Raw genomic sequence first — 15333 nt, forward strand, 5'->3', positions numbered from 1 at the left:
ACGGAGCCTGAGACCTTTCCAACTAATGCGAAACCGTGAAAATCGGTTCGTGCGTTCTGGAGTTATAGCAACAGGAAGGAAAACCCGACTTATTGAAATGAAAACTTCTTTTTGTTGAGCACTTTTGTGGGATTGGTAAAAACTGTGAAACTCGCGTCAGATTCTCATGCTGATCGAAAAACGTAAGACGGTTGGAGAGTAGTGTTGTAACATCGAAATCGATTAATCGAACAATCGATAGTTTTTTTTTTTCGATTGTCGATATTTTTTAATCGATTGTAAAAGTTTCGATTAATTAAAAAAATTGTTTTTTTAAAAATCGATATTCATATAAAATGGCTTAAAAGTTAGTGTATCAGGGCAGGTTACGATGCTCGTCGTAGATTCCCACGACGCGACGACGCATCGTCGTACGACACGACGTTGTATCGTGTTTATGTGTCCCGGCCCTTATCGCACTTTAGTGTAAAAATTATTACTACCTAGCTATTTGACCGAGCTTTGCTCGGTATTCGATAAAACACGAATAAAACGACATTTTCTAAAAATTATTCCTAGCTAGATCGATTTATCGCCCCCAAAGCCCCTTTTATACTAAATTTCATGAAAGTCGTTGGTTCGATTCCGAGATTCCAATTACATATATATACATATATACAAGAATTGCTCGTTTAAAGATATAAGATAAAGTCTATGTTCAGGTGCGTTAATAAAATCCTTTTCGCTGCCCTCCGTTCTGTCTGCGCTGGCCCGAAGGCTAAATTCAGACGGCAACGCGACGCGTAGATGCATTTCTAAATTTGTATGGATTTGACAGATTTGCAAGACCTCTCACGCAATTGAAATCTGTCAATTTAGTACTTTAGAAATGCATCTATTCGTCACTTTGCGGTCTGAAATCTGAATTGACCCCAACGATAGCGTGGCAGGCCGCAGGGCTGGCAGAATGCCACGAGCCTCCGACCCAAAAAGGTTTCGACTCTGTAATATATTTTTAATAGCGCCTGTTTTATAAATAACACGACGATTTTCACTGATAGGGCGCCATCAAACCAATTTGCTACGGCCCCCAGATAGAACTGATAGTAGTTACGCCACTCCAACTTGCGCCAAAAGTTAAAGTATCATGAGATCATGACTATAATTATTTTATAAAGAAATGATAAAAATAACGTACTATTTAACCCAGGCTTGACTTTAACATTTCGTCAGAGTAATTTATACTAACACAGGAGATAGGTATTGTAGACTATAGGAATAAGGGTTCAATTTTTTTATTTTATTTTAACGATAACAATATAAATATTATATAATAATTATAAATATAACAAGTCTTATATAGTTCAGTGCGCTGCCTCCTCCTCCTTGGTCGCGGATAGAGCGGGCTTCATTTCCTCTGAAACAATTACGAAAAAAATGTTTGTTTTAATTCTTAGAACAGAGATATTATGAGTATTTTTACAATTAATAATTTTAATTAGTAGATGCCCGCAACTCCATTTCGCTGAAATTCCTATACCACATGGGAACCGTACATTTTCCCAGATAAGAAGTATCGAGTTAAGTAGTACCTTACTACTTAATAGTCTATACTTTTATCTCGGTATAAGTACCATCGAGATTAATGTCGAAATGATGCTAAAGCCATTGCTCAATTTTAACAGCTGCCCTGACTCACTATTCTCCCCTATGAATTTATTTGTCCCGTATATGGGGGCATTTAATACTTATCAAGATATCACATTCATCATCATCAAGTAACAGTATACCAGGGTCAGATCTCCTCTTATCCAGGTATTTGGGGTCGTCCCACTCTCGTCTATGCGTCTTGACGAACAGCACGAAGGCGAAGTTGGTGATGACACAGAGCCCCGCCATCAGCAGAAACACCACGCGCCACCCGGCCATGTTCGTCTGTGAAAATAAATAAATAAATCATGACTCTCTATTACTAATAACTCCCACACCGGTTTCGGTGACGGTGGCCAGTTTAATTGAAACCGAGTCAGTTACGCAGGAGTAATTACTAATTTATAGTGCCCAGGTGTGTGCGCAGTACACGAGAGCACTCTCTGTTCCATTAACCTCATAACCTAGTGTGGCGGACGACCGACACGACTGGTGAGAGAGCAAGCGCAGGACCAATTTTTTACATGCCCATCCGACGCATGGATCATCTTATTTGTCAGCAATCAGGTGATCAGCCTGCATTGTCCTAACCAAACTTGAAAATTACATGTTTCTAACGCAGCAATCGAACCCACGACCTCCGCCAGGCTCTAAATCACTGGACCATTACAAATGTGTCTATCTGTCTGTTACTTCGTCAAGCCTCTTTTTGAACGTAAATTATGCCTACTACTACATAACGAGTCAATAATAATTATGCCTACCACCGGTCCCAGAACCGGCCTGCTGTGGAAGTAACTCAACCACAGACATAGATCAAGATAGATACCGCATATCCCTCCATTTGTACCTAATATAGTTCTTGCAATCTATGAGCGCGCGGCGCCCTTAGTTGTGTTGGTGACCATATCTATACACGCGTACATGGCTCGCTCGCTACTGACTGCTCCGTTAGGTACGCACACTAACGAAAATGTCTATTCGTATTTCCAACTACACATAAAGGCTACGCGCGCTCGTAGATTGCAAGAACTGTAAAAGAAAACGAGCGTGCCACTTTCTTCCTACCTACTGTGACGTACCGATGATAAGAATCGTTTTCATTATCTAAATCGACGTTTCTATTCGAATTTCTACAGCTCAAAGCTCAATCCGTCACAATTAGGCATTTTTAAAATACCTATTGACATCCGATTCCGAACGGTGGAGCGCAGACTAAAGAACTTACTTTCGAAAGTCGAGCACTGCTCGTCGTTTGGGAACGCGATATGGCACGCGAAGTACATGCACATGCGGTATCTATCTTGATATATATCTGTGAGCTCAAGATTAGAAGGATAACACTATCTAAATTACGTCTGGCTATGTAGATTATTATTATTATGACTAATACGTTTGTTTTGGCTCATTGCGGAAATGAGAAGTTGTTAAGTTGAATTGATATCAGTATGAGTAAGACGTATCTGTTATAATTTTTTTAAGTATCAGCTAGCTGTCGCATTTTCGCCCTCCCATCAATATCATAAGTGTCGATTTGCATGTTGTAGCCGAAATAGGTCTTTTAAAATCTAACAGGTAGCCGTGTTGAAGTTATTTTGGGAGACAGGTAACTCCCATCCACGCCTCCATGTTAATACTATCCAAATTCCTAGCGTAATAAGATTCTTACAGTAGGTCTGTATAAACATTAGAAACGGGAGAGAATGGACATACTGACAGATTTTAGTGACAAAATGGCGGATTTTCTGTGTCAACCTGTGACTTTGTCTATTCTTCCGTAGAAAGAAACCGTTTCTCCGGTGACTTTGCTAAGCCTGCTGACCAACACAATGCAGGATGCAGTTCCGTCGTCGTTCATCTAGTTGTAGACGCTCACCGGATCGTTGTTGAGTATGAGGCTGGTCAAAATGGGCGTGAGGATGCTGCCGATGTTGGAGACGAAGTTGGTGAGGGATAACATCACGCCCGCGTAGTTCGGAGACATGTCCAGGTACACCATCTATGGACGAAACAAAACTTAAAATTTTTGGAACGAAGTTCCTTATTGCGCGTTGCGAAAGGGGGCTAGACGGAAAAAGTTGTAACGATATATATATATACATATATATATATATATATATATATATATATATATATATATATATATATATATATATATATATATATATATATATATATATATATATATATATATATATATAATTTTTTTTATGTTTTTTATAACTTCGTTCCATCTGGGTGTCCCTTGACACCTCTCAATTTTTTGTTTGGAATCCACCATACGGCATAGTCTTTTAGAAAGAAGAAAACTTCGAATCCTCAGTAGTGTTGAGTGTGTGCTATTACATCAAATAGTATTGAAGTTGTGGGTTTTTTATGTATTACTTTCTCAGGTTATAATAGGCCTAGGGAAAGTGTTCGCTTTTATTTCCAGCCTCCGGAAACTCCTCAACCGATTTTGATGATAATATTGGGAAAAATTAAGACGGCCTATTACATTATTATTTATTAGGTTAGGTTATGCAGTTTCTGTGTTTCGGTCTTAGCACTACCAAGTATAAAGTAAGAGAAATTTCTTCGGTGCCCAGGGTGCTGGCTTGTGGCGTTTTTTGTTTGCCTTCTGTACCCTTTTTATGCGCCCCGGGCGTTCGCCCAGCGTCGCACTCCCCCTAACGCCGCTACTGGAACAAACCATGAAGCCAGAGGTGTAGAAGCCGTTGAAGGTTAGCGCTGCGACGAGCGTCAACACCGCCCACTCGCGCTGCGCCGGCCCGATGAACGACAGCGCCACCAGCCCCAGCGCCATGCCGATGTAGCCTGAAATATTCATTATATTATAAACTTTATTCTGAATACATTCCACAGAATTATACTGTACAAGCCCAGCAAGCTACATTAGAATAAATATATTATATAAACTAAATTAGAATAATATTTTAAAAAGACAAAACTGCCACTTCCAAATTGTGCAACACAACTTAGTACAACAAAAAAAGAATGACTTATATCGGGTTTGTAGTTCCGGAAATATGCGAAGACAAACATAAAAACATACATATACCTACATGCATACATACATAAAGCAGATTTACATACATACATACACTTTTGAAAGGCACTCTGATATAGACTAACATACGAAAACTGACTAGTTCTGGAAATACTAAACACGTATTACGGGTCGAAACGCGAATTAATAACCTTATTTTTTTGTCTTATTTTATTAAATTTTAAATATAAATATAAAGTATTAAATAAATTATTTAATACTTACATAAAAATTTTATTGTCATACAATTATTTTATAAAGTTTTGCGTGCGTCAGTCCCTCAAAGAACATTGCACGACCTACGCTATGGGTGCAATCAACATTGTAAACAAAAAAATCGGAACATTAGTGTTAACATAAAAATAAGCGCACCAAAATCTATTATTTTGGTAATAGTTCTAAGAAACAGGCATACGTTTATAAAATAATCATACGTGGGAGAGCCATGCTTTGGCACGAATGGGCCGGCTCGACCGGAGAAATACCACGTTCTCACAGAAAACCGGCGTGAAACAGCGCTTGCGCTGTGTTTCGCCGAGTGAGTGAGTTTACCGGAGGCCCAATCCCCTACGCTATTCCCTTTCCTACCCTCCCCTATTCCCTTCCCTTCCCATTCCTACCCTCCCCTATTACCCTATTCCCTCTTCAATGGCCGGCAACGCACCTGCAGCTCTTCTGATGCTGCGAGTGTCCATGGGCGACGGAAGTTGCTTTCCATCAGGTGACCCGTTTGCTCGTTTGCCCCCTTATTTCATAAAAAAAAATGGCTTAATTACTGCTTCACCTTATAACTCGCATACTTTTAATTTGAACAGCAAATTACCGTGATTAATTTAATAAGTAAATTACACATCATAATTATTCAACGTAACGCAAAAAAAAGGAAAGTTTACTAACGAATCTACTGACCAGATACACCACCGATAGCACCTCTATGTCCACGACATAAGGCTCACTTACTACAAACTCCGAGGCAAAATAACTTCGAAAGTTCTATTACAACCTTATTATAAAATATCTTATATGTATAAAATCTATTTTTTATTATAATTCCCGGCACGCAAATGCGGCCTGAATAATTGACACAGCTTTTACAAAACACAACACACGCGTGGGGTTTCATGCTATTTACAGATTACAATAAATATTTACAATTAAATGCAATGTGACCTGAATTTTAATGTATAAAAGTACGTAATGGTATTATTCTCAGTAAAGTACGTTTTTGCTAACGTTTTGCAAAAAACAAATGTGACGAAAACTAAAGTAGACTAACTAGATAATATGGTCATAAACCTAGCACGCGCCAGCGATTGGCTCTCTCTCATTCTTACGAATGTTTGACGAATCTTGACATGAGTTTAAGGGGGCGATTAACCCTAAAGTGTCGATTTTATAATTTATTTTTATACTTGAAAATAAGCCCCGAATTGTTTCATTTTCTAAAATTAGATACTACATTATATTTCCGAGAATTCGATCTGAGCAAAAACACGATATCTTAAAATTTTCTCGATAGAAAAAAATCACAAAGATGCATCTAATTTTTACGAATTTTTTATTTATTGCCTTAACCGTGCATTGGACTAAGTTAATATTTTAACACATTGTATAAAACTCTATCATTAAGAGATCGATCTAGCGGATTTTTAAAATGTTGTATATTTATTGAGTTATTGAGAAAAAACTAATTTGGCGATAAATCCGCGTCGTCCTTTTTCACCTGGCATATGAAAGTGTGAAGAGAGGAGGACGATGTTTGATTTTTTGGGTTAGTCGCCCTCTTAATAGCCGAAACAAGTTCGGTGTCCGCCATGCTTGGATGTACGTAATACACTGACGTATTCACAAGCGTGTAAACGACATTTAAATGCCAAGCTAGATTTGTGGATGCTTGTGTCAAACCTTAGCAAGCATGGAAATACAGCATAACATTTTTGGCCATCCTAAAAAAGTACACAATGCCTTAGTGGCGTTGTGTCCGGCCGTAGACGGACCGCAAGTTGCAGTCGGGACTTGGGACGGACTGCTCTAGAGCGGTCGCGTTGAAATTTGCACCGACCGCTTAAGAACTGCTCAAGCGGTCCATGTATTGCGAATATGAATTTAGTATGAAAATTGAAAACTGTAGATCGCCGTGCGGCGACCGCATTTTGCAGTTGGTTTCGACTGCAAGATGCGGTCCGTCTATGTGTGTCTATGGGCCTTAGGGCCCTTTTCCTGTTATGAATGTCATTTCCTGCACGCGAATCTGGGTCCTGAATCCTGATTCACAACGCCCAATTTGATTCTGATTCGGAAACTTCATCGCGCGACATCGAATTAACGCTCGTCGCGCTAGGTATTGATCAATGACCGCACGGTAAAGTTTCCGAATCCGTGTCGAACGGGAATCGTGAATCGCCCTGCTAATCTGCATGAAAGTAATTGCTCCCATCCTGTCATTTTTAACCGGATTCCAAAAAGGAGGAGGCTCTATGTCCGGCTGTGGATATTTTTTTATGTATATTGTAAAGATTACTTCACCGTTTGTGAACCGATTTTCAAATTATTTGTTTTTTTTTGTAGTTTTTTGTATAGGGTATGATCGTGGTTTGGTACCATATTCATAAAAGTGGTGATGACCATTACCTGATGATGACCATTAGTAGTCGAGGGAACTGCTCAAAATTTAATTGGAAACATAATAAGACGGACGTTGTTCGTAAAGTCAACATCCTGAGGTTGCTCCAGTGTTGGGGCGAAACGCACGTCGAGGTTTTCAACTTGCATTGTGGTCAGAGGCCTTGAACGAATTTGCTAACATTATTGCTTGGTGGTGGTGTTTGCAGGTTCTTGCATTGGAGTGTACGCATAGGCAGTGTGGGAGAGGAGGGAGGTGCTGTACGCATGCCTATGCGTACACTCACTCATTTACTTACAGTTGAGGTTTATTTCGCGGAATATTGCCAAAAATATTAACATACTTTTAAACATAATGTGCCGATTTTGGCCTGACCGCATGCGGACCCACCTATAGAGTTGAAGATCTTCCTGGACAGGGAGAGGGAGAGGTACCCGCGGTTCAGGAGCAGCTCGCTGACGTTGGACGAGACCAGCCCCCCCGTCATCATGCCGATGTACGGCAGAGCTGACAGGAACGCGCTCTGTAACATAATAATTTTTGGTAGCTTAATAGATAATATTATATACCATCGAGGAAATTGATTCCTGGGCATTGTGATCTGTCGGCCGGGTTTGACGTAACGCGACCAAACTACGTAGGTCCCCCATCTGCCTAGGAATCAACTTATCTGATAGTACAATGTTACAACGAAGCTAAGTGATAGGTTTAGGATAGGTGTGTCCCTTATACAGTGTGTAACAAAAATAAGTGATAATACTTTAGGGTGTGTACGTGTTCCTTGTAGAAAGTTCACTGTGAAAGTAGCAGCGCTGAAAGACGAAATTTTTTTTTGACTTTTGTAGGGGCAAGGGCCCGAGCGTCACGAGTTTCCCCATACAAAAATGAAAAAAAAATTTGGTCTTTCAGCGCTGCTACTTTCACAGTGAACTCTCTACAAGGAATACGTACACACCCTAAAGTATTATCACTTATTTTTGTTACACCTTGTATTTATGAGCTTACTGTGAAAGTGGCATTGCTGAAAGAGAAGAATATTTTTGTGATTTGTATGGGCAAGCGCCTCAGCGTCATGAAATTTTCCATCCTAAGGTGAAAAAAAATTACTCTCCCCGCGCTGCTACTTTCACAGCAAACTCTATATGGGGGACCAATACACACCCTTAAGTATTATTACTTAGTTTTGTTACATCCTGTAATGTATAGTAAAAAAATTGAAATCATTAGAGGTTTCCCGTTTCGCACATTCACTGCTTACGTAAAGATATCTGACATATTTTTTTCTTGCTGTTGGGGCCGTTGTCCTAAGTACACAGACGGATATTAAAACGTAGTGGTACGTTTACGACGGAAAAGATATCTTTATAGTGTGATATTGCGTCTATAATATTTCCTTTGCTAAGAAACTCCTAACATTGTCGATGATCTATATTTATTTTTCTTGCTTATTAACGCGTAAATTGCACGAGCTGTGAATCATGTAGTCTTTTTTTTGTAACTCACAGGACAACAACATTTAACAAATATTTATATTTTAAAATATGCAAACAGTATTAATATTAAGAATATTATATCAGCTGTAAATGCACATTATGATAATATTTTCTGTCTAAGCGAGTTTCCATCCACAATAGTCTTAATTAAAGTCATCAATTAATTCTATCCTTACATTTTTGAGCGAGATCTGCAGCCCCCGCTCGAGGTAGGTGGGCATGTCGACGAAGAACAGGATGTAGCTGCAGGAGCCGCCGATGTGGGTCACCACGACCGCCCACAAGGACCGCGTGCTCAGGATGCGACGCCAGGGGATGTGAGCCGACTGGATAATAAACGTAATCACACAATACTTTGAGACACAGAAAAGAAACAAAGAGATACAGAAAATCCTATTTTTGGCACTTCAAAAGAGATATTATGACCTGATGTGACTTGACATGAGATCTGAGTGTTAATGGTATTCCTAGTATTTTCTAAAATCTAAGTATAGTGAGCTGATGTCACGGGGGGAGAGTGAAATAATAAAAAAAGACTACACTTTATAAATAATGGACCTTCCGACCTAAATAGTAAATAAAACGCCAAATCGAAACACAAACATTAATTATGGAAAATGGAAATGTAATAATTTGAAAACTTCTGCAGATTGTATGAAATTAGTTATCAAAATACCTCTGCTGCGGGATGAAAATGTAAATTGGAGTTTATGAATGAAGATTGGAAATGCAATGTAAGACCGCAGCCGGAGCCGGCGGCGGAATGTACTGAGTCTGGACTTCTGGAGCTGTTCGGAATTAATTCCTCATGCGGCTAATTTATTTTGCTTCGGGGAAGTTTTTATTTGGGTCACTACAGGTGCTGAAGATGTTGTGAACAAAATGTCAACTACTTACACCGATACCGGCAATCTAAAATATGGGGAACATGAGAAAAAAGGTTTTGGTAGTTTTGTACAGCTTGTAGAATATGCTGTGAGAGTTGTGACACACTTATACTATTTTGTTAAAATTACGCTAGGAGACAAGTCTAGTACGGATAATCAGTTAAAATTTAAGAGGCTCTTGGTGCATACTAGACAATTACTGTGCAATCCTGGTGCCAATCATGGTTATGCATCATTTAACCTACCATGAAGAAGAGCCTTTATGTTTCAAAACTGACTGAGAATTCTCTGACTGCTAGCTGGTGAGAGCACATCTATGTACAAGGTGTAACAAAACTAAGTGATAATACTTTAGGGTGTGTATGTGTCCCTCACATAAAGTTTACTGTGAAAATAGCAGCATTGAAGGAGCAAATTTTTTTTTGTGATTTGTATCAGCAAGCGCCTGAGCGTCATGACTTTCTGCATACAAAGGTGAAAAAAATCACTCTTTCAGTACTGCTACTTTCACAGTGAACGGTACCCATACACACCCTAAAGTTTTGTTACATCCTGTAGATGGATCATACGTATTACGTACCCCTTTCTCTGAAATGTGAAGATCCCGCTCGATATAGCTCCTCTCCTCCTCCGTCATGAGGCGGTGCTCCCTCGGCGAGCTGGCGGCGAAGCAGTACCACAGCGCCGCCACGCCGCCGGTGATGGCCGACACCGCGTAGAAGATGGACCGCCAGCCCAGAGCCGTCTCCGCCAGCAGACCAGACACCGGCATCGCGATTATCACGCCGAGGTGGCCGCCTGGAGAGGAATGGAATGAAAGGCACGGTCAATCTGGCATCAGTTCCGTCCATCAATCTGTGATTGACGCTAGACTGATTACCGAAAAGTACCATCGAAGAACCTATACACCTCCTTGACTGTCCTGCTCTACTACAGAGCTGCAGGAGCAGGCACCTTGGTCGCTACGAATACTCATCCGTGGAGGAGGTTCGTGGCACCAACCCCAACCACATCGTTCAATTTATGAGCAGCATTGGGTTGGGGACGGTTCTCTAGTGCGAAGGAGTCACAATAGATCCTTATGGGTCGCAGTGACATTAGGGCTACAACGACAGCCTTCTTTAAAAAAAACCATCGAGGAAATCGATTCCTATGCAGTTGACGGACCTACGTCATTCGGTTGGCTTATGTCAATTCAAGGTTAGCTGTGACCTGCAGACTGCAGTCGCATGGGTTGATATAACGCGACCAAATTACTTGGGTCCGCCATCTGCCTAGGAATCAATTTCTCTGGTAGCATATAATAAAAAAAATATCAGTCCATCAATCCGTGGGTTAGACGTTCAGTTTCCCGGCAATCTTTACCAGATTGATAGTCTGAACTGATGAGAAACTGAGCGTGTAACCTATGTTATTGGGCAATAGGCAATGCCAGGTGCGTTTGACATTTTAAGTGAGTTTCAAAAAGTAACAGTTGTTCAGCTGCATTTCGGCTGTTTGGATTTTTAACCCCCGACAAAAAAGAGGGGTGTTATAAGTTTGACGTGTCTGTCTGTCTGTCTGTCTGTCTGTCTGTCTGTCTGTTTGTCCGTGGCATCGTAGCATCCAAACGGGTGGACCGATTTTGATCTAGTTTTTTTTGTTTGAAAGCTGACATGATCGAGAGTGTTTTTAGTTATAATTCATCATTATCAGCCTGCTCAGTGCTGGACAATTAGGGTTTATCTGGTTCATGAAAGGTCGTTAGCAACTTGTAGTCGTTTGATGGGTTTTACATTTCATTCTAGTTCGTGACATTTGTGAATATACAATATACGTATACACATAATAATGGAAAGTTGACCTGGTGCTGCAGCATCGCCTGGTAATCAATAGGATATCCAACTCCTCGCCAACTAAGAGGAGAGGTTTCGTGTTTGGGCGCATTTTAATTGCGACAACCAGTAAGAAGTAGATAAAGTATAAACAGTAAATATTTACATGCTGCTGCTGCAGCATCACCTGGATTCTATAGGAATCGAGCTTCGTATGAACCCAAAGTAAAGGTTTCATGTTTGGGCTCATATTAACGGCCTCATCGAAAAGGACATTGATAGATGGTAATCATGAGAATATGATTCTGTTGATAGGAATTATTCCGCACTATAACCAACACAAGTTTAAAAAGTATGAAATAAAATTAAATTAAGAAATTAAAAAAAAACCCCGCCAAAACAACTTTAAAAAGTAATGAAATAATATTTACTGCATTTAAGTTCAAATAATTCCTGACTTGTGTAAAGTAATATTTTAGTCCATAATTATTGTTGTCAAGGTGTGTCGGGGGACCGCTAAAGTAGATGTTTAATTTCACATAACAAGTTTAAGGATCAATTCACAGCAATCTGAATCGGGATAGGTAATCAGCGAGTTGGCGGTTGTAGGTTGTAGTTTACTTGGCGGTCCCCCGACACACCGTGGCAACAATTATGGACTAAAATATTACTTTACACAAGTTAGGAATTATTTGAACTGAAAGGCAGTAAATATTATTTCATTACTTTTTAAAGTTGTTTTGGCGGGGTTTTTTTTAAATTTCTTAATTTAATTTTTGTATGAAATTCCCACATGGCTTTAGCAGTACACAGGCGGTTATAGTGCGAATTTCATCACTTCCTACTGTAAGGAATGTTTACTAGTTATAATTTCAAGTATATCATCGAAGTAGCACATTGTAAAAAACATTGGTAAGTCGATAACAAATCGACAAAATAATATTATAATAGTTAATTTCCTCATGATGATAAATGACATAAAATTCTTTACACTTAAGGGCCAGGCCACAACACTGCGTTGCGGGCTGCGGCGTCGTATCGCAAAAACAACATCGCACAGAAATGCGATGCGTTGTTACAACGCAAAAATTTCCTTGGGAATGTCGCTGACGCATCGCAAATTTCCACGATGCGTTCTGCTGCGTCGTAGATTTATACGATGCGTCGCCGCAACGCATTGTTGTGGCCTGGCCCCTACTCCATACTCACTCGACTCATAATATTCATTATTTTGATTGATCGTAGTTCACATTAGCGGTATATTATCTAGTGATCGCAGTTTCGATGTAAAACTTACCACCAATTTACGAAGTTTTCAGTTCACGATGAGCTTGCAACATTTTGCCATTAGCCGCTAATGCTTTTGACGATAAAGATCGATCGTAAGTAAATGAGGGTAGGTTAATATATCTGATAATACTATGTTTGGAATTCAGAGACTTATACAATTTGCGCAAGGTTCGTTCAACGTTTTTAAACAACCTAATGTTGTTTAAAACGTTGAAAACCAGAATCATGATTTCTACAATTTAGTATGTTTTTTTTTATACTTACTTACTAAAAATTCACTTTAATTATTGTTAATTATCACAAATAAATATTTTTGTTTTCAAACGTGTATGACGTTAGTATATAGAAACTAAGGGCCTGTTTCACCACTTTCCGATAAAGTGCCGAATAGGCTATTCACAGCTTTTTTGACAGATTCTTCATACTTGATCTGTCAAGTTAAGTGGTGAATAGCCTACTCGGCACTTGTCACGAAGTGGTGAAACTGGCCCTAAGTAATTTATTGGTTTATCAGTTCTAGCAGTAATTTTTATTCCGAGTTACAACTTGGTAAAGTCTTGTTACAGCTAAATAATATTGGAACTTCAGGCCGAGCTTCATCAATAATCAGTGGCGGGTTATAATTTACTTAATTAATTCTCAATTCATTATTATCGAAGTTTAATTAGTTTAGAAGGCCTACGACCGAGTCGGCTCGGTTCTAATGGCCCAGTCGCCCAGTACTCCCCAATATTAGGTCGCTTTGATTTCATTATACCCACACTTTGCTGATGGGTGCTCTTAATTATAACATTTTTTTAATGATATAAGGGGGCAAACGAGCAAACGGGTCACCTGATGGAAAGCAACTTCCGTCGCCCATAGACACTCGCAGCATCAGAAGAGCTGCAGGTGCGTTGCCGGCCTTTTAAGAGGAATTAGGGTAAAAGGGGAGGGTAGGGATGGGATGGGAAGGGAGTAGGGGAGGATAGGGAAGGGAATAGAGTAGGGGATTGGGCCTCCGGTAAACTCACTCACTCGGCGAAACACAGCGCAAGCGGTAGGCGGGGCGGTATAATTTAATAAAAATACTAGATGAAGTCGCCGCGAAATTCGTTCATCGCTTGGGAACCGTACATTTTTACAAAGACAGTGGACCTTGAATAGATCGTTGCGAGTTAGGTACCCTTAGTAAATATAATTAACAATAATACTTGATGAACACTTTCGTTATCAATAAGGCCGCTTGTTGAATTCAAAATCAAAGGATAAAAACTTCAAAATGAATATCAATCAGACTACTAAAATCATGGGTCCCGATGAAAAAGTCGCTAATTTACATCTCTTAGAGCGAATTCAAATTAAAAATTGACTTGGAATTATAAAAGTTTAATCTAACAAAGACGTTCGAAGCGAGTTAAGAAAATTTCAAGAAAATTATTTGAAATGCATAAATGGTGTTAGTAAGGGCGCGGTCATAGGACGAACTATGAACTGTAAAGTCTAGCGCCCTTTCTATAAAATGTAAGGGGTGTATAAAGACGTTATAATTATAAGACGACCTCTGTAGCTCAATTGGTTGAGTGTGTGGCAGCTCAAGCCGGGGGTCGCGTGTTCGAATCCCGCCGACCATAGAGATATTAAACCACCGCCGAAGGAACAAAAAGTTTTCGATGTCTGGATGTGTATTAAATATGACGTGTATCATATAATAAAAATCTTAAATATATGTATAGTATAAAAGTATTAAATATATTTCCGTTATCTGGTACCCGTAACACAAGTTCTTCAGGTACTTAGCACGGGGCCAGACTGACGTGGTGTGAAGCGTCCATAGATATTTATATATTATATTATAAAAAAATTAAATTAATTATAATTTAATAATTATTAAAGTTTGATGACTGTCTGTCAAGACTCAAGAGACTGTTCTAAAATATCAGACAAGAACAAAATATTGTTTAACTGTGTTGTGATGTTTGTATCTATGTTGACAGACAGTGGATGTTGTTTTTATCAGCAAGGAGGTTCTTCTGGATTTTTTTAAATAGTTCGTCTTTATTGTATTACACTATTAATGGGTTTGTTGTGTTAATACGAGACCGCTATTTAACATAAGGGCGGTGGCCGCGACCGACAGAAATTAGGAAAATTAGCTAGGGCCTAGGCTATTGGTTTATTTTCTACCGACTTCGGTCTAGCGACCCATGCCGCCGCTGCTTTGTAGGGGCTAGAGCAAGATAAACCTATAGCCTAGGCCCTAGGTAATAAAGTGGCATTTTATTCAAATTTTTGTCGGTCGCGGTCGCTTGCTGCCTTGATCGGAACGGTACTACGAATTGATTTAAAAAACGCAAATTGGCAAACCGGCCCGAACCGGTTCGCGTCACAAGTGCCAGTGCTCGCAGATAACGCTATCTGACTCGTTATGTCTATTTGTATTTGATAAATAACTCTCGACATTAACGTTCAAAAGCTACCCTCAAATAAAATGGTTAGGAGATAAATTCATAAAAGGAAGATGTAAATAGAGAAAATGTTGAGGTCTGCGTGTACATACACGGAAATC

The 15333-nt window shown here is 39.5% G+C and overlaps 1 protein-coding gene across 1 annotated transcript in view; it reads right to left on the reverse strand.

Moving 5' to 3' along the window:
• Positions 1–1261: 1261 nt before the first annotated feature.
• The window catches only part of LOC121733071 (putative inorganic phosphate cotransporter), a 31091-nt gene continuing 17019 nt past the window's right edge, over positions 1262–15333 (reverse strand). The window contains exons 5-11 of the mRNA XM_042123171.1: positions 10262–10479; positions 8971–9120; positions 7692–7824; positions 4322–4446; positions 3506–3628; positions 1770–1914; positions 1262–1396 (exon numbers count right to left, since the gene is read on the reverse strand). Of these exons, the coding sequence (XP_041979105.1) occupies positions 1344–1396; positions 1770–1914; positions 3506–3628; positions 4322–4446; positions 7692–7824; positions 8971–9120; positions 10262–10479 (947 nt within the window). The 3' untranslated portion in view covers positions 1262–1343. The remainder of the gene's footprint in view (positions 1397–1769; positions 1915–3505; positions 3629–4321; positions 4447–7691; positions 7825–8970; positions 9121–10261; positions 10480–15333) is intronic.

Source organism: Aricia agestis, chromosome 13 (assembly GCF_905147365.1).
Source record: "Aricia agestis chromosome 13, ilAriAges1.1, whole genome shotgun sequence".
NCBI lineage: Eukaryota > Metazoa > Arthropoda > Insecta > Lepidoptera > Lycaenidae > Aricia > Aricia agestis.